Consider the following 24,644-nt stretch of genomic DNA (forward strand, 5'->3'; position numbering starts at 1 on the left):
TTTAAGTCAGTTACTTATTGTAAGTGTAAAAAAGTACTTTTTGATAACATTCACGCGGACCATATATGAGCTTTAAAACAAACAAACAAACAAACAAACAAACAAACAAACAAACAAACAAACAAACAAACAAACAAACAAACAAACAACTTTAATCCACAAAAACATGAGTGGGAAATCCTTTACACTTCCTCGAAACTTTTTTTTTGTAAAGATCTATTTACAAAACAGGTGATTTTTAACCTCAGATAAAGAAAGTAACATTACAATGTTAACACTACATCTCGTTTTTTCTACATTTATTGAGTCTACTATCTTTAAACGTGCATCACAGTATTATTTAAAGTAGAAAGACATAGAATTTTCACATTGTGCTTCCCACTGGACCCCCTCAGAATCAGAACACCACACTGAGGGAACCTCAAAGTAATCCACCAAGTACCAAAAACTTCAACAATAACTCAGTAGCACAATGAAGCTAATGGGCAGCATCACTAGGATAATAAAAGACATCAGCACAGGAAGACAGAATCCTCGAATCCAGACACTTACATTTAAAACAGCTGATTTTGCACTTTACTGCTAATTTCACTCTTTTAAAGAAAGCTGTCATCACCATACTAGCGCTTAGAAAAGCGCTATATAAACGCAATCCATTATTATTATTATTATTATTATTATTATTATTATTATTATTATTATTATTAAGAGGTATATTTAACTGATAAACTGTACATTGTTACATACACTGTTAAGGAAAAGATTAAGAGAAAATAGAAAGGCCAAAAATGTTAACTTCACAATAAAATGAGTACTTTCGATCATCAAGTTGAGAGAAAATTAAAACTCATTAATTACATGTAATAATTAAAATCGTTCTTTTTACATTAAAATACATAACAATAATAAAACATTGTAATGGAGGCCTGGTGAGGGAAAAACGGCTAGAATTTAAGAAATTAAATTAAGAAAGCAACATTCAACTTGGTCTTTAAAATGATCTTTGACCCTTGGTTTACACTGTGTTCCTGTCTGCAAGCTGTTTCCCTCTCAGCTGTAGGATTGCTGTAACAGGGGGACTCAACCGTAGTAACCGAGCCTCTGTGTTTACCCTCAGCCAGCTGCAGAGCTGCAGATAAAGCTGCAGCTGAGACTGGAATGATGTATATTAATATGCACACGGTGTTTCAGGAAGAGACCTGCCAATGCTGCTGTATTTTCAGGCAGACAGCAGCTGTGTAACGTTTCATTAGAACATATTCAAGTCATAAATCTGGGCATTGTTCCCGCAGGAATAACAAATATTTACATTATCTTTATTCATTGCCTTGGTAATATTCATTCAGTTTGTATGTCGGTGTGGTCATTAGCACTTATTGTTTTTTACTGTATAAAGAATCAATGACGTAATGTACTGTTTTTATTAAACACATATACTTTAAAAAATTATTTTAAAGTTGTTTTTGGAGAAGTTTTACGAGACACGTCGTTTAATGCGTTGTTTTCGACAGCGGATGGCGCCACAGAGCCACCTGTTGAAATTCAACAGAATGCACTGAAGCTGCCTCTGAGATTGTCTATGAAGATGAGTCACTCTGTGTTCTAGTAGAGGAAATACTAGACGCTTAGAAGTGTTCCTGGGTTCTTTATATATTTATATATATTCTTTATATATACAAACTGTATATACTTTCTCGATAAAGACTTTTTTGAGGGGGTCTTTGGAAGGCTTGTAAATAAAATTGACCTCTCTGTCTCCCAGAGGTCTGGCAGCGTGAGGGTTCAGACTCTTATCTGGTCATAGGACCAGAGGACGGAGACCTCTGATAAATCTGATGGAGCCACTCTTTCAGTCTGGGGGGGGGGGTTACATCTCCTAATGCTCCCGTCACAGTAAAACCACTTTAGTCTTTACTTTCCACATCTGGTCCAGCTGGTCTTAAACCCCTGGAACTTTCTCGGTTTACTGTCAGCTGGGATTGCTGCAGTTATCTCTACACTGGACTGGTTGGTTAGTCATCACCTGCTTGTCTGTGTGGAGCTGTTAACCACCCTCAGAGGTGTCTCTTAGCAGGACGTGGGACTTGCAATAGATGTTCTTGTATGTTGCCCTAGTTTTAATGTTACATCGGCGAAGTGGAAGGTCAGGTGTTCCAATCCTGATCAAGGCATCCCTTTAGTAGAACAGGACTCCTGTAACAGTGTGGTGTATGGGGCACAAAACTAAAATTGCTGTCTCTTAGCACATGATGTGAATACTGTCTATTTTTAAATATATAAAAAGGTAATTTATGACACAGTGACATTTCTCAAATATAGACATTATGATATTAGCCCAATAAAGATTGTCATTTGATTGGTAGGGTTTGTCTCCATTATTGTAGGGTCTTTACTGTATGATATAAAGCACCTTGAGGTGACCGTTATTGTGATTTGGCGAAGTTATTGCAATAAAACTAAATTGAATTAAATTTTAGATGAGTTGTTTTTCTTTTTTGATAAATGCTATTTTACTTTGAAATCTGACTTATTGTCTCAAGTACTCTGCATTTAAAAGAAAATCACAAGTGATTCATCTCTGTTATGTTAATATTATTTATTAACTAAATTTCTCAAATGTAAAAAGTAGAAATGTTTGTAAAGCAGCATCTTTTCCAAAGTTTGTGCTGAAATCCGGTAATTGCTGTAAGATATTTGTTTTAGTGTTTACGTTAATGGACATTAATATCAAAATAAAAAACTGAAGCAAAGCAGCTCATTTACATCTGTGTGTTTCACATAAAACTATGTAATATATAAAACAGACAGACAAAAGACAATGCTTAAAGTTCAACGTGGTTTGAAAAAGAGTTTTAGCCTTTTCTGATGCTTCAGCTGTTCAGTATTTGCTTACTTCTCATGAATCTTCACTTTTAATCTTTGTGCTGCAACCGAAGCCATGAGTGCCTGAAATCTCCGACAGGGCCTGATTATGGAGCCTCCATCATAAAGAGCGGGGCTGCAGAGACACCAGCTGTCCGGTCCCTGAATTTCCCTCAGAGTGTGACCTCCTCCTGCCGGTGAGAGCTGCACTTTTTTTTTGCCCCTGCGTGTTTCGCAGCTGATAATCATCAGATCCGCATGAAGCTGGAGCTGCTCGGTCGGACTGCGACTTCCCGGGAGAGTTTAGAGAGGAAAGAGTCAAAAACAAAAGTCCAAAGGTCCTTCTGGCTGCTTTTAACTGTCGCTTTCAGTCCCATCGGGACCTGCTGTGGAGGACCCACCGGGTCTGTGTTCCTTAACTCGGCCTTTTTGCGGTCCGAGCTGCCGCTGAATGGGACGCACATTTTCTGCTCGCCTGTGCTGCGATGGAAGCGGAGAAACCACCGGGCTCTCCGAGGTACTTGTGATGCCTTTAACTTCTGTTTTTCATTCGCGTGAATGCTGTGAAAAGCAAACAACCTGTTGGCAAAGTTCAGTCTTGGTGCAGGTTCAGTTAATTCAGAGTTATTTTATCATCTCATAAGTGAGCGAAAATCCAGATGTAGCCAACCACAGTTTACAGAGAGATCAAAAGGAAACGGCTCATATTCATGTGCACGAGCTAGAAGTCGACTGTAATAAATGTTTTAAGTTAAAATCAGAATTTTTACACAATCATGAAGCGGCAGTTTAATATGAGATTTTTATTTCAAGTTAAACATAACAAAACAATATCTTTCATGTCAACAATCAATATTGCGCCGCTTAACTTATTCAAACCAGGACTTTAGTTTTGGCTTCAAATGAAAACTGTCTGTAAATAATGCGATAATCTGACCCTGATGTTCCTGCAGTTTAACTGTTCAAAATGCAGAATTTATTCATAGAAAGTTTCTGTGTAACACTGTCTGAGATAGATGGCAAACAGCAGATGAGCAGTATGGGTCCCTTTATGGTTTGCCAGCTTGCCGGCAGCCACAGTTCCTGACTTTAGCACCTGTTTCAGACGTTATTATGCAATTCAATTCTATAAATAAACTCTGCTTCAGAAGTCAGAAAGTGTCGAGATGATGAAGTCAACTTTTTGAAGTCAACTCGATGGCGCATGTGGAAGCTGTCAGACACCAAAAGCGTCCGGTAATGCTCATCTGCTGTTTAGTCTCTGTTTCATTCATATTGTTATGCAGTGATTGCAATGCTCATGTCCAACTCTGCTTTTTAATATTGGAGCTTTATTAGAATACATGTACATGAATAAGGGTTCAAAATAATCGTTATGTGCTCCTGTCTCTTTAAGGCCAGCCTTCTCTTTAAAGGAACTTTTTTTGATTGGACAGCTTCTGGAAACCTACAGAGGGGCAGCAACAGGCCTCAGTGAGCTTTGTTGCTTGTAGAGACATAACAGAGAGCCATATATTTGGGGGGGGGAGAAGTCCTTAAGCATGCAGTACACAAAAAAAGGAACATTTTTATATTAATAATATTATTCAAATGAGATAAATTAAGATAAAGAGTATCTCTCCCTTCAGGTTTATACCCCTTAAAGCGGCTCGCTAGCACCTGAGCACTGAAAGTATGAAGCCTCTGTTGGAGTTGTGCTGCTTATTTTTATTATTTCTGCAAACGAATCAACACAATATTTTATTTTAGGGGCTAAATATGCTCAAACCTTCACCAAAAAGTTTGCACACATGTCAGAAGTGGATAAACCCTTTGTATTTTATGGGTTTTAAATATGAGATCCATATTGTACAGTAATGCCACTGTTTTGCACATGTCTCACTTTGTATATTTTATTTTATATATTTTATTTATTGTTTACTCTATTTAATTTGTAAAATATGTGTGTACACACACACACACACACACACACACGTAGAAAAATATTTAGTATACACATCCAGAAATGCATATACTATTATATATTGTACATATATTTATTAGTTTCAGATGTAGCCATTCTTGTGTTTTTTGTTTACATTATTGTATTTTGCACAACTCTGTTGCTTGTGAAGCTCGCACACAAGAATTTCACTCACATGTGCTGTACCAATGTACCTGCACATGTGATGTGACAATAAAAGTGATTTGATTTGATTTGATTTGAGAGGTGCAAAATGGTCCCAAAGGGCCCCCTGAAAAATTTCAATGCAGTTGCCCGTTTTGTTTTGCATACACGTATGGCATTTAATACACACATCTTAAGCTGTATGGAAAATCCTCTTCGAGCCATGCCTTATACCCAACAAGAAGTCCACTGTTTTTCAAGGTGTATCACAAACTCAACCCAGAGAGGCATCAGCGTGATCTTTGGCCAGTCTAATCGAAACACATTTCTTCAAAGTTTTGAAGTTCTGTGTTAGACTAGAAGATATATACTCAGTCTGTCTTAAACTTCACATGCTAGACAACTCGGTCATTGATCCAGCTGCGGGACGCCTGCATTACAGTAATGAGTCACAGTCACAGTGCCACCTACTGGCAACAGTAAATCAGCATCATGTGATCCCTCGTACGCTTGTACGTTATGTTTGCGCCGTGTGGTTTTGGTTTTTTTTTCTTTGTTTGTTTTTTTTTTTTTAATCATGTGCAGCAGTGTGATGTGTCCTTCGTGGGTGTTGTATAATGCAGCGTCATGGACACAGGAAGTGACATGTTTATGCAACACCCAAGAAGATTCCAGGCTTTAAAACATCGAAATGGGACCTGTGCTTTGTTTATCTGTGACCTCAGTAAACACTTTCATGATGAGTTTTTGGGCTCAGTCACTAATTTCAGGTCATATTTAATAAAATTGCTGAAGTTCATTTTGTAAATTACAATCGTTATTAGAGTCAAGAAGGAGGATTATCCAGGATGTGCTCATTGGCCAATGACCTGTAAACTCACGCATCACTAGGTTCGCTTTTCATGCCCAAATTCTCAGTAAGGAGGCTTCTCTTCTTCCATCTTTTCTTTACAGTCAAGTGGCCTTCATGCTGAGGGACCAGTCGTCACTGCCTGCATCTTTAATAACAAACATGTTTATGAAAAAATTTAAAGGTACAACAGAACAGGCTTTTGTGACGGCTACAAGTCATCGGAAGGTTTACAAATTTGTCTTTAACCTTGACATAAACAATTAAAATCATTTACATTTTCATGTAACTAATGACTTATTGAAAATTAGCTGTGCTTAACACACCTGCACAATTTTCTTCTTGCGTTTTTATGGTCATTTATTTTTTATTTTCACATGTATTTAAGCTCAATATGTTAACATAAGATTTCACAATATTTAGACATTCATATTTTGATATTGATGTTAAGAACTGTTCTGCATTTGTTCTGATGGCGCCACATGAAAGGACTCAGCTTTCGAGCGTATATTGTTATATTGTTGTGATGTTTCCTTTCATCTTTCCCAGTGTGCACTGTGACCTTTAGCATAGGTAAAGATGTAAAAGTGTGCCCCCTCTGTGGCATTACACAAACATTTTAAGATGGAATAGCTCAGTTAATCATTACATCATCAAGTTACTGATTGCGCTTTAACGTCTTGAGTATAAACATTTTTATGTAGCTTCTCGAGTAAGGATTTCAGTGCCACCAAAGTTGATGTCTATTTATGTGCAAGTTTCTTACAGATTTTAACGTTTGAGAGATTTTATTTTTTCCTGACTGATTCATCTTTCCTCTGTCTCTATTTCTAGCAGATGTTTTGAGTGAAAGCAGCAGAGACGGGGAAGATCTGCAGCATTTCATCGTTGTTTTCTTGCTCCCGATCAGCAGTCTCATCCAGCAGGTCAGAGGATTTATTGAGGATTTAACCACGTTATAAAACTCTTTAAAGGCGATCTACCCGAGAGCTCAGGCTTTTACTTCAGTCTATTTTTCTTCTGGTTGGCCTCGGAGATGCTCTGCAGTGAGAGGAAGCTTTATTCGCAGGATTTCAGTGCTGAAAAATTGGGACAAGTGATTGGACGCACGATGCTCTGCTGACCGTTTTTCTTTTTTAAATTTTGGATGTTCACCTTCGAGGTCGTTCTCCCACCACCACGTCACAGATAGCAGACAATGTCTACCGATAACAGCCCGCCGCCCCTGCCAGCTTCTCCAAGGTCGTTCCATGCCCTACCTCATCACCCGGCCCCGCCCACCCCATCACCTTCTCCCAGCCCGCCAGCCACCATCTGCAGCCGGCTTTCCAACGGCAGCCAGTCGGCGCCCAGCCCCACGAACTCACGGGGCTCGTTCCACGGCATCTCCTTCCTGCTTCAGATCGGACTCACGAGGGAGGCGGTCACCCTCGACCCTGGAGATGTGTCGCTGTCCTCCGTCAGGGAGCTCGTCTGCTCCATCGTGGATCAGAAGGTAAAACCAAAGGGTTTTTTTTCTGTACACTTTCCTTTTTTTCCTCTTTTTTTTTTTTAATCCACAACCTTAAAGCAGAAGTTTGGAGATTTTAACTGGCACGTCTCACCTTCAGGATTCAAAAAAGTTCACATCCCACATCCACCCATTTAGTTGTATAGAAATGAGGCTCAGCACCTTAGCATCCCTTTGTCCTCCTCACCCCACCCTCAGAGGCTCAGTGCCACACAACTTTCTTTTTACCTTTCATATAAACTTATTGGTCAAAGGTCGGAGTTCAGACACCGGTTGACCATAGGCTGCAGGGCTGAACGCAGCAACACAGGTTTGATTCTGAGCCGAGGCTCTTTGGTGACTGTCTAAACCCACCCTGTTGTCTAATAAAAAGTCCTAAATTTATTTATTTTTTTTAAATTCGGGGTGTGTATGTGCACATAAATATGCATGATTCGATTCCTTGGATCAAAGTAAGGCTCAAGCATGCCGATGCGGCTTTCCACCCCGGTGTAGAACCCACTCGTTGCTGAGGAAGCCACAGAAGGGAGAGTTTCCAAAACAGCAGGATGCCGGTCTGTTTGCTGTACCTGTACTGATTACCTTAAGAGCTTTAAGGAGAGGGTGCTATTTGGAGGAAGTCATAACAATTATAATCTGTGCTGACCAACAACAATCCCAGCGACTGAGAAAACACAACCCCGGCACGTCTACGTGAATGGAAAACTGTTCTGAAGAAAGTGTTTTCCTCCTCTGGTCAGCCTACAGGAGGAAAACCCACAACGTGTCATTCAGTCTTTTTTATTCACAGCATCAACTTCTCCTCCTTTTTCTTTTTTTTCTTTTTTTTGCCTTCACTGCCCTGCTGGATTCCTCTTTTCTAATCGTCGTGTGTCGAGCCTGTCACATTCTGCACTTCAACAAATCTGAACTTTGGCCGCGATGTCTGCGAGAGCTCGTGAGCTGCAAGCATTTGATTGCATTTGTGGAGGAAGGAGTGTTAAATGTTCTCCTCTGCAGTGATGAGCTAATAACGATTAGTCCGCTGCGTCTCCAGTGACTCTGTCAATCTCTGCATGATCTGCAGCTCCATCATCTTGGTAGTCGTCACTGAGCTCGGAGGCACATGAACTGCTCCTTACCTGTTTCTTGTTAGAATGGCCGTCCAGCTCACAGGGGATTTCCCAAACACACTAAGTGTTACTGTGAGTAGGTACACTCCAAGACAGTCAATTATAGCCTGTCTAAAGAAGTGGCTTAATAATATGAAGGACCATCAAAACAAATGAGAACCGAAGTACCAGGGTGAGATCTTTATAAGGTAGTTTGCAAACCAGGCGGGAATTGCGCTTGTTTAGAGACCGTTGCAAACCCCCACAGGCAAGAAATGAATCCTATGTGGACACAAATAATTATCAGGTGTGTGGACTTGTGCACAAAGCCCGATGTTAATGGTCTGATGCCAAAAAAACCCTTAAGTGGGTCCCTGCGTGCTTGCAGACGGTGATATACAAATATATTAGAGTCCATCATATAGCGACCAGGGCAGGCATCATTCTGTCAGGCACGTCTAAAAATAAAACCAAAAAAAAATTGCTGAAATGTGTCGCCAAATATAAGCAAAGTGGGCAGGCCGACACTGTTAGACACACTTGGGGATGCATTCAACTTTGTGTCAGAGCTTCTTCACAAGCTTCTAGCTTCCGCTCTGAGCCTCACCTTATCTCTCACCATCTGCTGGTTTTCTGGTTTTTACCACTGCTGAACGTACCACCTGCGTTTACATCACTCAGTGCATTTCCCAGCAAGCTACAACACGCACTCACAGACACACATACCCAAATGAACACACACAGTTTGCAGCAAGTTTGCAAGGCATGATGGGTTGGAGATTAAAACCTAGTGATGCTCTCATTTTTGACTTCTTTCTGCAGACGCGTTTCCAGCGCTGGCTGGGTTGTGCGAGCACATCCAGTCTGTTAGGCAGTGTTTGTTTGCAGCTTGTCACTGGCTGAGCTCCCACCCTCAGCAGAGGAAAAGTCTTTTTCACAGGGAATGTCACTTCCTGGTTGGCATTGCTGTGTCAGCGGCTGCACTTCCTGTTTTACAGTCGTGTGTTTGGGGTCGCAAGAGCAACAGGGTGGTCAAAGTGAAAGAAAGTGATAAAACAGCCAGCTGATAGGCTGTATCTATTGTTATTGCGCATAATGGCAACCGAAAGAGTGTCTTTGTTTGGTTTTTTTTTTGTTTTTGTTTTTGTGTGCACATTATTTGGCCTAAATGCCAAAAAATGTGCACAAAAAACACTGATACGTGCGTACGTCCAGGTCTCACCACTTCTGTGATATGAAGGCACGGCTGTTGTGAGGAAGTTGATTTCCAATTTTTAACATGAAAATGAAGTGACGGGGCTTCTGCTCTCATGCATGCTCACAGTTTAGCCGACAAATAAAATCATGTTTGAATTTTTGTTTAAAAAGCTCCACACGGGTGCAAAATTTCTTTAAAATCTCTTCGTTTGTCACTGTCAGGTCTAAGCATTGAGATTTTTAAGATGCTTTCTTTTAATAAAAATTGAAAATAATCAAGTTTTATTTGTATAGCATAACAGAATCAAATAATAAATCAAGAAAAAATATAAGGAAGAAATTCTTTAACAGTTTAAGTGTCTGGGTGTCATCCTTGATCGTACTCTATCCTTCCATTCTCGTATCCTTTATAAGCCTGAGCTGGTCCAGAACTCAGCTGCCCACGTTATGGGTATAACCCACCTCGACTCGCCACATCATTCCTGTTCTGCAACAGCTTCACTGGCTCCCAGTTAAACAGATTTCTCCTACGGACATTCAACCTCACCATCTCTGTTGGACCTTCTTCATGTTCCCACTTCTTCTTGCAGTCTTAGATCTTCTTCCTCCCTCCACCTGACTGTTCCCTCTGCCAGTCTGTTCTGGGGCCAGACCATGAAGGGCTTTAAAAGTAAAGTAAAATCTTAAAATGAATTACAGAAGTTCTGAGGAGCCAGTGTAGAGTCATTAAAACTGGTGTAATATGTTTACGTTTCTCAGTTTTTGTAATGGTGTTTGCACTTTAATGCTTTATGACTGATACTCTTTGGAAAGTCATTACAATAATCTAAACAAAAGGAAAAAACCTGTCACTAAACCTGAGTGTTAAACGGATTCTCGCGGTATTCTTAAGGTGGTCGTAGCAGGTCTTTGTTTGTCAAAGGTGAGATTAGAATCAAATATTTGTTGACAGCTTTACAGCCTACTACAGTGATTTCAAACACGCAGACATGTGTATTTATACCATCACTACTTCTTCTGAAGTTTTCAGATAAAGCCACATTTGATAGCTTGTTTCCAGTATCTGCCAATATGTATCATCACACCTACAGCGTTAGTTTTCTGTGGTTTCCCCCACACATAAAAGCATTTTTTTTCATCCCCTCGCTAAGAATCACACCTGTTTAAAGTCTGCTAATGTAGTAAATATGCATGTAATTTGTTGGTGCAGACATTTGCACAGAATTCAAGGGCAAAACTGGATTTACTGGCCTGCTGCAATCAGTGAGCATATGTAGGCAGATATCAGCCGACAAACTGCAAACAAAACATGAGGTCCAGGTGTCACAACCAGTGTTGGTCAAGTTACTTGAAAAAAGTAATCAGTAGCTAATCAGAATCAGAATACTTTATTGATCCCTGGGGGAAATTATTTTTTGTTACAGTGCTCCATTTTAAACCAACATTAAGACAAGACAGACAATACGCTAACTAAGAATAGTACAATATATACATATATATACATACATACATACATACATACATACATACATACATACATACATACATACATAAGTCACTTATAAATAAATATTTGGAAAAGAAACATGTGTAGCTGTAGCAGCAAACAGTGTGTTAAGTGGATGCGTTGTACAGGGAGATGGCCACAGGCAGGAAAGATTTCCTGTGTCGTTCAGTGGTGCTTTTCGGTAATCTCAGTCTCTCACTGAACGAGCTCCTGTGGCTGACCAACATGTCATGGAGTGGGTGGGAGGTGTTATCCAACATTGTCTTTATCTTGGACAGCATCCGCCTCTCCGACACCACCTTGAGGGAGTCCAGCTCCATCCCCACAACATTGCTGGCCTTACGGATCAGTTTATTAAGTCTGTTGGCATCTGCGACCCTCAGCCTGCTCCCCCAGCATGCAACAGCATAGAGGATCGCACTGGCCACCACAGACTCATAGAAAATCCTCAGCATTTTCTGGCAGATGTTGAAGGACCTCAGTCGCCTCAAAAAATAGAGACGACTCTGGCCCTTCCTGTAAAGTGCTGTGGTGTTTTTAGCCCAGTCCAGTTTATTGTCAATGTGTACTCCAAGGTATTTATAGTCCTCCACAATGTCAACACTGACCCCCTGGATTGAAACAGGGGTCAAGTGTTTCCTGGTCTTCCTGAAGTCCACGATCAGTTCCTTGGTCTTTGCCACGTTGAGCTGCAGATGATTCTGCTCACACCACGTGACAAAGGAGTTGACCACAGCCCGGTACTCTGTCTCATCATCCCTGCTGATGCATCCAACCACCGCAGAGTCATCAGAAAACTTCTGAAGATGGCAGGTCTCTGTGCAGTGGCTGAAGTCTGTGGTGTAGAAGGTGAAGAGGAAGGGGGAGAGGACAGTCCCCTGTGGTGCCCCTGTGTTGCTAATCACCTTGTCAGACACACACTGTGGGAGACGTACATATTGTGGTCTTCCTGTCAGGTAATCAACAATCCAGGACACCAGAGAAGCATCCACCTGCATCGCTGCTAACTTATCACCCAGGAGGGTCGGCCTGATGGTGTTGAAAGCACTGGAAAAGTCAAAAAACATGACCCTCACAGTGCTCGCCGGCTGGTCCAGATGGGTGTAGACACGATTGAGCAGGTAGATGATGGCGTCCTCTGTTCCGAGACGAGGCTGATAAGCGAACTGAAGGGGATCCAGATGTGGTCTTACTATGGGTCGCAGCTGGTCCAGGATGAGCCTTTCCAGGGTCTTCATGATGTGGGAGGTCAGTGCCACGGGCCTGTAATCCTGGGGGCCACTGGGACGAGGCGTCTTTGGTACAGGGACGAGGCATGATGTCTTCCACATCACCGGGACCCTCTGCAGACTCAGACTCAGCATAAACAGTTTATGAAAGACTCCACACAGCTGGGGGGCACAGGCCTTGAGGACAAGGGGACTCACTCCGTCTGGTCCAGCAGACTTGCCTGAGTGAAGTCTCCTCATTTGCATCTCAAAATAACCGATTACTCCCCCCCCAAAAAAGTAATCCTGTTACTTTACTGATTACTTATTTTCAAAAGTAATTAATTACTTAGTTACTTTTTAAAAACACGATTTACAACCTGAAGAGGTGATAAAGCGATAGATCTTTCAGCCCAATTCTACTTTTTCTGCATAATCCATCATACAAAATTTAATCAAATGGAAAAGTCTCTTTTTAAAACTTGTTTTATTAGTTTTAACCTTTTAACTTTATGCATCAAGCAAAAATTAAATTATATGCAACATTCTCTGACTGGAAGAAATTTGTTTAACATTTAAACCTATTTTCTGCACATTCCAGCACATAAAATATTTTTGTGTGTTTACACTCACTCTTTCAAATGGATGCAAGTAAAACACAGCAGAAAATAAATAACAGCAGAAAATAAATAACATCAAAGACTAGCGGTACTGTTGCTCTATCTTCACCTGTACAGCAGGAGTGGCATAGGCGGAGGTTTACCCTGGTGCAGGTGTGCCGCAGCGGTCAGTGGAAGAATCCGCGAGTTTATCTGTGAATTTCCCATTACGTCGTTGCACACTCGGTGCTTGCTTGGAAGTTTAGGGTTTTTTTTCGCTTTAAAAAGAAGTTTTCTTCCCACGCACAACGGACACTAATGTTTTTGTCACTTTTTATGGAATCAAACTCAAAGTAAGGTCAGTACTTCCACGCTTTAAACGCTGCATGCTCATACTCTCTCCCACAATCGATATATGATCCACTGTTGATCTGCACACAGCTGTTGTCACTAACGGCGCACTCGCTTACGTCACTGTCGTGAGACATTCTTGCAAAAAAATCACGGTTTTAGTAACGCAGTAACGCAGCGTTCCTACGGGAAAGTAACGGTAATCTAATTACCGTTTTTGCAATAGTAATCCCTTTACTCGTTACCTGAAAAAAGTAATCAGATTACAGTAACATGTTACTGCCCATCTCTGGTCACAACTGAGAAAAAGAAATTGTGACATGTGCAACAGGAAAAGAAGTGGAAACGGGGAAATAAAGTGACTGCAGAGGATTTTTCCAGCTCTTGCAGAATCTTCCCCTCTTCTCTGCCACCTGGGAATCTCTGTGCATCTGCATTTAAAAATAAATAAATAAATAAAAATCATAGAAATGCATGTAGAGACTGACCTGCTTGCCCGCTCCAGGATGATGATGATGATGATGATGATGATGATGATGATAATAATTAATAATAATAAATTAAAAAAATATTGCAACTACCAAAATGTTTTATTTGCTAAAACTACAGTATAATTTATAGTGTCATTTCTTTCTCTGTCTGATTGAAAACCCAAAGTAGATGTTCCAGCAGGAACGCTTAAAGAGGTGAAGAGGTGGAAACTGCTCTTGTTTGGTTTGTGCCGAAAATGACTCGATCGCTGGAATTTCTCAACCTTTTTTTTTTTTTTTTTTTTTTTTTTTTTTTCTCCTTTTGCATCCACATCAAGAAGCTGAGAGCTCCGTCTGTGGGCGGGTGGATGCATCTGCTCTGATTTACTGTAGTCCAGCCGCGTGCGTGTGTAGGAGGCCAGAGGAGTCGTGGCAAAGTATAGGGAAGTTCCCCTCCTCTGCAGGTTGCCTTGCTACACCCTCATCCCATGCCACCCTCACCATATACACACACACACACACACACACACACACACACACACACACACACACACACACACACACAGTCCCATCCTGGATTGTGAAACACTGAAACCGCAGTATTTTTAATCATCACTGAGCAGACGATAAGCAGCGATAAGATCGCAGAGAATTTTTCTCCTGCAGCTTTCAAAACTTTACAGAGCTTTGCAGCCTCCTGGTTTTGGTCTTGCAGCATTTTTAGTGTGTTGCATCAGCAGCAAGCAAAGGAGCAGCATGTGTGGAGTTGTAGGAGACTTGTATTGTGACTTTCAGTCTTATAATCTGTCACTTTTTCAGAATTGCAAAGAGTCTCCTTTACTGTGAGTGCAATAAGGAACAAGCAGGCCGGGCACAGATGTACTGAAGGGTTGACCAGTTCATCTGTGAAAAAAGGCAGCATTAGAGGCTTGTTTTGCTTTTAATTAACTGAATTTATGATCTTTTAGAAAGAACCTTTTTCAGTCACCATAAGTAAGTTTACCTATAGTGTTCTGCAAGGTTCGATTTTAGGTCCTCTTTTATTTTCTGATTTTCTACACAGATGGAGTTTTCCTTGAGACTTGGTGATCCTAAAAACCCAGCCTCTGTTTCAAACTTAGTACCTCAAAGTCACAGTAACCTGTCACAATCAGAACTTTTGTGTCAGAAACTCAGGAGTTTGATTTGGTTGAGCTCTCAGCTTTGAACCAACAACATTAATTAATTAAAAAAAAAAAAGAAATCCAGACCTGCTTCCTCTACATTTGAATAATCTTGAGAATAACACCAATGCATACCTGGGGAAAGTCATCTATACATTGATCTCTCAGGGTTTGACTCATTGTAACGGACTCCTCTGTGGTGTGAACGAAAAGTCACTCTCGCCTCAAACTGTTTTTCTGCTCTTGACTGATATCTTTTAAAGTACATCTGGGTGTGGAGCTACAGAGAAGAAATATCAGCCTCATTCGAGCAATCGCTCACCTTAGACCTCATGTGGGGTCCTGCTGTCTGCTCCTAAGTCTGGAGCATACTGTTTGCTGTTTGCTAACAGTAATTAGAGGAATTTTCCTTTAAAGACAAATTGGCCATTAATACAAAATGCACAGAAAATACTTGATCTCTATTTTCTTCATTATTTGTGACCACTGTGAAAGTTGCAAGCATTTATATGGATCAGGAATGAGGAAACTCCTTTAAACCTCCCCTTTTAACGTTGTGTTTGTATGTTTTGACAGTTTTACGCTGTTGAAACCTGTTGCTGTCTCTGTTTACCTCATCCCCACCAAGCTCTGCTAGCATTTTAAAGGGCTGCTCAGAACGGCCTCCCCCTGATTAGGTGCTTTTCTTCTAACCAGAAAAGACCCTGCATCTGGCCCTATAGGGGCATTTTCAAACCTGCCCACCAGTTCCTGCACTGGAAAGCACCCCATTAACGTACTTAATCCCAGCACTAACAGCCCTTCATCACTCAACACATCCTAGAGCAATTTATGAAGCTTAAAACTTTTAAAACGAGCAGTTTCAGTGGGGTGAATAAAAATAACACTGTCTGTATTTCAAAAGATGCCCACCAACAAAGGGTTTTGGATAATGTGATATTTACAGTTACAGTTTGAACTTCACTAACCTGGATTATGAGCTCTTAATGTTTCTCAGGTTGTTGTGATCACATCTAAATCTTGCATTTGAATGTTAGAAAACCTGAAAAAGTCATGCTAGCTTATTTGACAGTGACCAGTGGTTCAGGTGTTAAATTTCTTCCTCGGCAACAATAACCAGCATTACAAAACTATGTGCTTGCTTTTAATAAAGGATATCCTTTAAAGCAGTGTCTCTCTTTGCTGTGTCCTCTACTCTGCTGGTTTCCATGGCTGCCAAGGCCAGGTGGTGCTTCAGGTGGAGACGTGAATGTTAGTAGCACAGGTATGTGAGAGGGAGTCAGTGTTATGGTGCTTTTAAATGCTTGTAACTCTTGTAGTTGTTGTAAATCTTCAGGTGTGCAGCTCATATGTCACCCCAAATACAGAATATACATGTTGTTTACACCAAAGGCAAACGGTGATTGACTAAAGATGCATGAAGAGAATCATTTTTATGGAAAATCCACAAATTAATGTTCATTTTGCTAGTAGCAACCTCCAAAAGTTTAAAAAAATGAAACTAATACATAAATGCCAAATCTGCAGTTTGTCTAATGTGCACTCCAGTAGTAAGTCAGCCCTCACTTACAGCTACAAATGATAACAAAGTGCTTGAGGATGTATGTTTCTTTAAAATTACTCATATGCAGGACTTAGGATATGCCTTTAGCTTTTTGTCACTAGTAACCGCTCAGTTCAGCTCGACTTGACTCGACTCAGTTTTTAGGGTTTTCCACTAGTTGGTTGTACCTGGTACCAGGTACTTTTTTTTATTTTAAGTACCTACTTGGCTGGGGTTCCAAGAGATCTGTAGACACTGAAAAATGTGATTGCATGCCACCGATTGGCTAGTCAGTGGCGTCACTCGATGATTCACAAAAATTAAAAGCACCACTTTTGAAATCCAGAAACAAAGGAAATGGCTCCACACAAACTAACACAGCTGTCCCCGAGTCAGACAAAAAGCCACTGATCGAGCAGCAGGTATATCATCGCCTCAACAAACATCCTTCCTTGTTGTGGTGCTCGTGTTGCAAACAAATGACATCACTGGACTTCCGGCTGTGTTGCTATAACGACCCCACACTTATTATGTGCTACTCTATTCTAACAGAAAACAAACAAAACCGAGTCGCATCCTGTTAAGTTTAATAGGTAAAAATGGAAAAGGGCTAGTAGACTAGCCACCGTATCACCAGTTGTAACCGCTAGCTATCTGCATGGCTTCAACTTTGGATGACTCTGCTATGTTTGTTTGTATTTGGTTCTTAGAGCATTTTTAATAGAATTATCTGACTTTTAATATGGTTAAAACTGTGCTTAAATTTTAATGAGTAAAATTCTTGTATGTCAGCAGACTGTTTGTTGCAAATGAATATTGGCTGATAACTCAGCACTCCACCCTCTGGTCCAGATGTGGTCACTTCTGGCTATAAAAACCAACATGGTGGTTCCCAAAATGCTAATTATGGGTCTTCAAAATGTAGAATCCAAAAGTCTCGGGTACAAACTGTGCAGATGGTCTGTGTTTGCTGAAAAAGAAATGGGGTAAAATATTGACTTTACTCTTATATTTCAAGGTTTTACTGTTTTTAAAGTGAAATAAAAGCCATTTAAAGCACTGTGACAGGTTCCGTCATATATCTGTGTAATAAATCAGCTACATGTAGGTCCAGAGGTCTGCACTCTCGCCTCAAAGCAAGAAGGTTGTGGGTTTAAACCTGATTCATAGTTGGCTGAAGGTGCAGGTACATAAAGCAGTGGGTGGGCATGAAGTGTGGAAATGAATAATATGAAATAATTTCTTAGCTGCCTTTTTATTTAAAATAATAAAGTCCATCTTTTCCCCTTAAAATACACAATTATCACCAGAAGTTCAAGACTAGTATAAAGGTGAAAGAATAAATTAAAATAATAATTGAAAGAATAAATAGATAATACCTGTGTCATAGGTAAATGACATCACCCTATAAAGGTACCTTATTTTCTGTGTGCCTGTTTCCACAATCCTCAGATGATTTGAGCATTGAGTAAGGATTTGGGTTATGGTAGTAGTGCTTGTGGATTATGGTTGGGGTGTCTCCGGGAAATGAATGTAACTGGATGTAATGTGTCTCTGAAATGACCCGGCTGCTGTCTTTGTGTCCGATTTATAGAGCTTCACGTGTGTCTGGTTCTGCTTTTATATGAATCTGAATCTCATTGCGGGGCTGAGTGCATCTGCACATATGCTTCATTTCCACTGACATGGTTGTTAAAATGCACAAAGGATTTAAATTGCCTAAATCAATAAATGACTTGATGTCAGTTAAAAATTAATGCAGTTAAGTGCACAAAAATAATCTAACATCATTTTATGATTTAATATTTATCAATTAATTTCTCTTTATATTGACTTTATCATTTATTCTTCTCATTTGTTTTGTTCATTCATATTTTTTCCTCCCTATTTTTTTTGTTTACATCATTTGTTTCCATTTGTTTTAATTTATCTACATACATTTTACATCTTTAAAAAAAAAAAAAAAATCCCTGTTCTCTTCCGTTTCAGTATGCAGATGAGGTGACTATTACAGGGTAAATAAACTAACAAGCAAACCCATAGGCAACGCATTTAAGGAGGAACTGGATTAGAAATGAGTGCATCAGCGGAACAGCTTGGAGACAAAGCTAAAGAGGAAAGGGTGAGATGGTATGGAGGTGGGATATATTGGACACAGGATGATGAAGATTGAGGTGCCAGACAAGAGGAAAAGAGGAGTTGTTAAGTGGAGATTCATAAATTACATAATTTTCTTAGGGATTAATAAAGGAATCTGATTCTGATGTAGTGAAGGAGGAGGATATAAGAGGCAGATGTTGGCGACCCCTAAAGGGAACGTCTGAAAAGAAAACAACATGATGAAATGATTTGTCTTTTTATTTGGTTTGGATTTTGGCAGTTTTGGCTCTCTGTAGAAGCTCCACGGACACACACATCCATTTTCATATTAAAAACCTTTTTGATAGATATTAGATGAGAAGAGCAGCCAAAGATCGAGCTCAGGCTAATATCCTACAGCAACAAGATAAATGTCTTCACCCAAAACTGTTTTATTTTTTTGTTTTTGTGTTTTTTAGGGGATCACATGATTCTACAGGGTCAGACAAATTTAAATTTCCAAGGGTTTTTTTTTTGTTTGTTTGTTTTGTTTTTGTGTGTTTTTTTTTTAAAATAAGGTAAAAAAAAGAAGATTATGGGCCCCACTACAGAACCCTGTGGAACTCCATAGTTCCAGGTGTGTTTCAAGTGCATAAGAATAGATGGCTTATGTACATAAATTATTTACATAAACAAAATCAATCAGTTCTCCATATGCAGTTCATACAGATACCGTAACCGGGTTACTACATAATCCAAAAAATAATATAATTATAAACAGCAATCATAAGGCTACACTAGGGTGGTTTAAAAAAATCCAGAAGTTAAATCAATTAAAGATTAAATGTAAAATGAAATCAACTGTAAAAAAAAAATGAAAACTGGCTTAAAATTTATAAAATAAGAAAAATAACCTATTTTAATGTGGTTTAAAGTTTGGAATGTGCCAACCTTGATTATGATGCCAGGCAGCATGGAGCCTATATGGTAAACGTGTGTTCACCAATCTTGGAGAGCAGCGAGTAACCAGCCTGATCCAGATGACCTGAGCAGGGTCGCAGCGTACGAGCACGTCTGAGAACACGCAGGGTCTCAAAACCAAGAATTACAAGTTTGACTTCTCAGTTTTACAGGAAGCCTGTGCAATGACCTCACTACAGGTGATCAGTGGTCACACTTCTTTTGAACTAAACCAAACTCAACAGTGTTTAGTATGACTCACACAATGTAGTTCCTTTTATCCCAGTAATGTTTTCCAGTCTCAGTAATAAACTGCAGAGAAACGGGTCCATTGTTTGAGCCCGTGAGAAGCTCATTAATGACTTTTGCCTGGGCTCTTTCTCTGCTGATACACTCTTCAAATAAGCCTTTATGTTTCATTTCCAGGTTTGTCCAGGATTTTATAAGTTCTTAGAAATAAGCAAGGTACAGATGACTTAATAAGAAGTTTAAATGTAGCCAATGTGGACCAAGGCTTAGCATATAAATTAAATTAAATAAGGATTATTTTGAATAGAGAATAAAGCAAAGCCACTATACTAGAGTACAAAAAAAACTGAAGCCAGGAATGAATAGTTCGACTTGAATTAAATTAAAATATTAAAATTTTGTTTTATTATTTTTTTTTATAAATGTTAGTGATTAAAAATGCTATAAAAGGAGTAAAGTGTTCAGTTTTAACGTTTTAAATGTGGATGTGAGGTTTAATCCTGTCACTTACTTCCTTTTATGTAAGATGTTGAATTAAAACATTAACTGCAATGCTTTTTTTTTAACTTTTGAAAATCCCAGCTTAGCCTTTTGAGCTCCATTTGTCGTCTCATTAGTCAAGAAAATCCCTTGAAAAGCACAAAGTTTCCAGCTTGAACTCTGATCCCGATCATCACACAGCTGCTGTCTGAAACTAAAAGTTTGTTATAAAATCTTTTATTTATCCTGTTGAGTGTCTCTTTAGATTTTGTGTCCTGGGATGCTTTAACTTCTCCGAACTATCGAGTATTTTGTGTGAGCCCTAAACCCCCACAATCAGTTTTCTTAATATGACTTTAGGCCTCGTGTTTTTGATATTAATTAAATTATTTAATATATAGTTATAGTTAGTATACAATCTTATAGTTTTTGTTTTATACTTTGTTTGTAGATGTAATGAAAAGGTCATTTAATTTTTGTTTCATTTGGTTCTTTAGTCAGTTATAACAGTTTCTGCACTGTGGTTAATCGATTACTGGTTGATATACGCTCCTGTGCTCAGTTATGACCACGAGGCGACCGAAAGCATGAGATCCAGAATATGAGCAGTGGAGATGGGCCTCCTCCAAAGGTTGAGCCACACACAAGGGGACTAGGGTGGAGCTGCTGCTCCTCAATATCGAAAGTGCCAGTTTAGGTCGTTCAGCCATTTGACCAGAATGGCTCTTAGGTGGCTCCTACGTGTCTACTGAGAAGAGTTCCCAGGGCAGCCACAGGACATGTTAGAGAGTTGGCGTCCCTCGGCTGGCTTGGGAAAGCCTTGGTTTCCCCTGGAAGAGCTTGAGGAGGTGAACGGGGAGACCCGGACCTGGATAAGTGGCCATTGTTTATGATGGGACAGTTTAGAGTTGCATTGGGCAGCATTTATTTTCCCCTCAGAGGGCCAGATTGGCTTAGTTACAGTAAGTGAAGAGCCAGATATTAACCAGCTAACATTAAACTTTAAGTGCTGTAATTTATTAAAATCCATTAATGACAGATTCCTTGAAATTAAGCTGGGATACTTCAAAGTGTGATCAATGCGAAAAACCTAAATGCTTCCTACATTTGTTTATTAATTGAAATGCACACCTGCATCAGTAAATACAGACCATGTACATAAATGCAAATTATGTTTTATCATTGCAACGGGCTTACTCTTATTTTGAAAGTTTTGGCCTAGCAACTACCTTTATATCTGTAAAAGTGTGTGTTCCCCAAACAGTTGGTTAGGGGTTCCAGTAACGCAGAGAGCGCTGCACTAAAAATGTCCTTATGAGTGTTTTGGCTTGCAGCAGATCATCTTGATCAACTCTTCTGCGAGCAGCAGTGAAACTTGGACAAAGTGCAAACAGGAAATGGAGCGCGTTCACCTTAGCTGCTGCAAAAGGTGCAGCTTTTACTTTGAAGGTGAACGTCAGTACAAAGAAACGTATCACTGGGCTTATCTTACATTTATGTGCTATTATTACATTTTTATTTAACAAGGAAGAGAACCTCAAGAATTTAATTGACTCATTTGTATGATTTGCGACTCATTGCTTCCTGTGACAACATGCAGTATACATGTTTTGTTGTGTGCTTTCCTGGCCAATCGCTGGGCCCAATTAGCCCCTCTGGTGAGCTGCACTTCTGCTCCAGCTACTGCTAAACTAAGTAATAGTACTGAGTGAGAGGAATGTTTGAGGTCGATGATTGAGAGGTGAATGTTTGCTTTTGGAGTTTGAGCGTCACCTTTAACCCCTCACATCGATCTCACACTTGCCATTTTCCTTCCTGTTTTATGTAATTGGTATAGATAAGAGCAGAGCTGCCACCACTTTGCATGGACTGAGTCAAGTAAGACCCTTCTCTCTGACTACAGTTTGGCGAGGTGAGCTGTACGCTGGCCTGAGGAAAACGACGAATGTCTGTGAGAAAAACGGCACATGTTCCAGTCTCATTCCCTGATCCAGATGTGCTAGACGAAATGTCTGCACAAGGGTTTCAAAATCATTTTATATTAAAACATGTGTTTGCAAAGTGTTGAAAGAAGCATTTACACTGGAGGACAGTAGTAAAATCTGTAATAAATGTGTGAGGAGAATTGTTTTGCCTGTAAATGTGTAGTCAGATCTGATAATGTATTCTCAGCTCTCTGCATGAGCTCATTTACCTGCCAGAAGCTTGTCCGTGTCCAGCAGGAAGTTTTTATACATAACAGGCTTTTGCCTGCAATTGAAATAAAAGAAGTTGGGTAATTTTTCTCTTGAATTGAGTCTTGCAGGAAGTGCAGTGAACACACCTGCCTGTGTGGCAGATGATCAGCAGTAATAGCGTCTAATTACGACGCTGGTATTCAACTGCTAAATGTCAGCACATGAGTGACCTGGATACTGACCTCATTCACCTGCTTCCATTGTACCTGCCACTGTGATAAGAGCCAGGAAGTGTGTTTGTTTCCGTCTGGGCGATGTCATGTGGTCAGAAAAAGGAAATTGGTTTGAGTTTAATGTTTACTTAGCTCTGCGCAACCATGTCTAATCTAATCGGGATATCTGCAGCTCATTTACATCCAATTTGTCAGCTGAGATGACATCATGTGCAAGGATCACCTTGTCTGTGTCTGCTGCTCTTAAAAAGGGGGCTTTATGTCCAGTTTTTAATGTCAAATGACCAAAGTTAGTGTGAGAAGTACTGGAACGGTGTCTGTGTTAGTGGGCTCGCTGGTAGGCAGATGTCTTCCTGTGCTTGACAGCGTGATCTCTGAGGTCACCGTAAGTGGGGAAACTTGCCGCTTCCTTAATTAAAGTCCTGGCCATTAAAAGTGATGACTGAAAAACCACAGTGAAAGAAGAAGTTAAAAAAAATGTTGTAATATTAAACGTATTGTACTTGTGCCTCGAGTACAGAGGGTGAGTCATGCGAGAGATGTTAGACTGTGTGTATCAGAAAACTAACAATGATACTGTTAATGTTCAGAATGTACCCAGACTGGCTTTGATTAGTTACTAAAGAATAAAATGCAGTATATTAGTTTATTTAATTAATGAGCTGGGTGCTTGAGGTGGTTTAAGTGACTTTGAATGGTTGTTGGTATCAGACGGGCTGGTCTGAGATTTCAGAAACCGTAGATCTGCTGGGACTTTCCCAAATAATCAACTCTGGGTTTACAGAGAGTGATATTAAAAAGAGAAAATTCCCAGTGAGTGACAGAGGCCATGCTGTTTAAGGCAACAATAACTCAAAGTACCACTCGTTACAATCAAGGTCTGCAGAAGAAGAACGTTTCAGACTCTGGAGCAGATGGCTATAGCATCAGAAGACCACACCATGTTCCACTCCTGCTTTGGCACACTTTGGATATTTTGGGACCAAATGAGAATCGTGTAAACCCCACAGCCTACCTGAGTATTGCTGCTGACCACATCCATCCTTGTAAGACCGCAGCGTGCCCATCTTCTGATAACACATCATGTCACAAAGCTCAAACCATCTCAAACTCATTTCCCTAACATGACAATGACTTCTCTGTACTCAAACGGCCTCCACAGTCAGCAGACCTCAGTCGAACAGAGCACCTTTGAGATGTGATGGAACTGGAGATTCACATCAGGGATGTGCGGCCAGCAAATTTGAACCCAAAATCTCTAAAGGAATGTTTCCAGCACCCTGAATCTCTGCCACGGAGAATTAAGGCGATCCTAGTATCATGTAACTAATATAATGGCTACTGTTGTGGAGTAGCTGTAACGGGTACATTTTTACAGCAGATTCGTGAGCTGAAGATTACAGTGGGGGATGTTACTTTGAACATTTCCGGTCTCCTGCTGTATTATTCACCACAGAGGGTTATTATTCATCAAACATTCCTGTTTCTCATGGTATAAAATGAAGACTTCAATACGAAAAGTATTGCAAACACAGACCAATTTCTACCATGACCAATTGGTCTTCTGTGGTTTATCTGATGATGTTTTGGTCGCAAACCATTCAACTCTTCTGTGATCAACTTCATATTCCATAATTCAGATCGGAAATGAGACGCAGAGCAGAATCTGCTGGTCCTTTTGCCTTTAGCTGGAGCGTTTTGTGTTCTTTCTCTGTGGTTTTTCAGCAGATGTGTTTTTGATTTTGCAGTTTCTTTTCAGAATGGGTCACACTATTGGCTGTTTCCATTTATCTTTAAGAGATTGTAAAATCTGGAGTTTCTGCTGCAGTTGTGAACTTTTATCAGTAAAAAGTCGCAGCTCTGAAAGGCGTAAGCTTGTTTGTGAAATCTCAGCGCTGGGCAGCTTTGAGTTGGTGTCGAAACTTTTTTTTTTTTTTTTTTTTTTCTTTAACTGTGGTCATATTGCTCCTGAATGAATGCAAAGGAAGCGCTGAGGTCAGTTTAACAC

At 40.0% G+C, this 24,644-nt stretch overlaps 1 protein-coding gene across 2 annotated transcripts in view; it reads left to right on the plus strand.

Annotated features, from left to right (window-relative positions):
• The first annotated feature begins 3,073 nt into the window (after positions 1-3,073).
• The window catches only part of LOC146558397 (serine/threonine-protein kinase D3-like), a 55,921-nt gene continuing 34,350 nt past the window's right edge, over positions 3,074-24,644 (plus strand). Inside the window, exons 1-2 of one of the 2 annotated variants that reach the window (XM_085246532.1) lie at positions 3,074-3,379; positions 6,654-7,314. In XM_085246532.1, coding sequence (XP_085102658.1) covers positions 7,018-7,314 — 297 coding nt within the window. In that variant the 5' untranslated portion in view covers positions 3,074-3,379; positions 6,654-7,017. The remainder of the gene's footprint in view (positions 3,380-6,653; positions 7,315-24,644) is intronic. The other variant, XM_085246533.1, reaches the window with a different exon arrangement.

The sequence above is a fragment of the Mchenga conophoros genome, linkage group LG15 (genome assembly GCF_057382185.1).
Source record: "Mchenga conophoros isolate Kocher_MC1m ecotype Shallow Benthic linkage group LG15, M_conophoros_male_GT1.1, whole genome shotgun sequence".
Lineage (NCBI taxonomy): Eukaryota > Metazoa > Chordata > Actinopteri > Cichliformes > Cichlidae > Mchenga > Mchenga conophoros.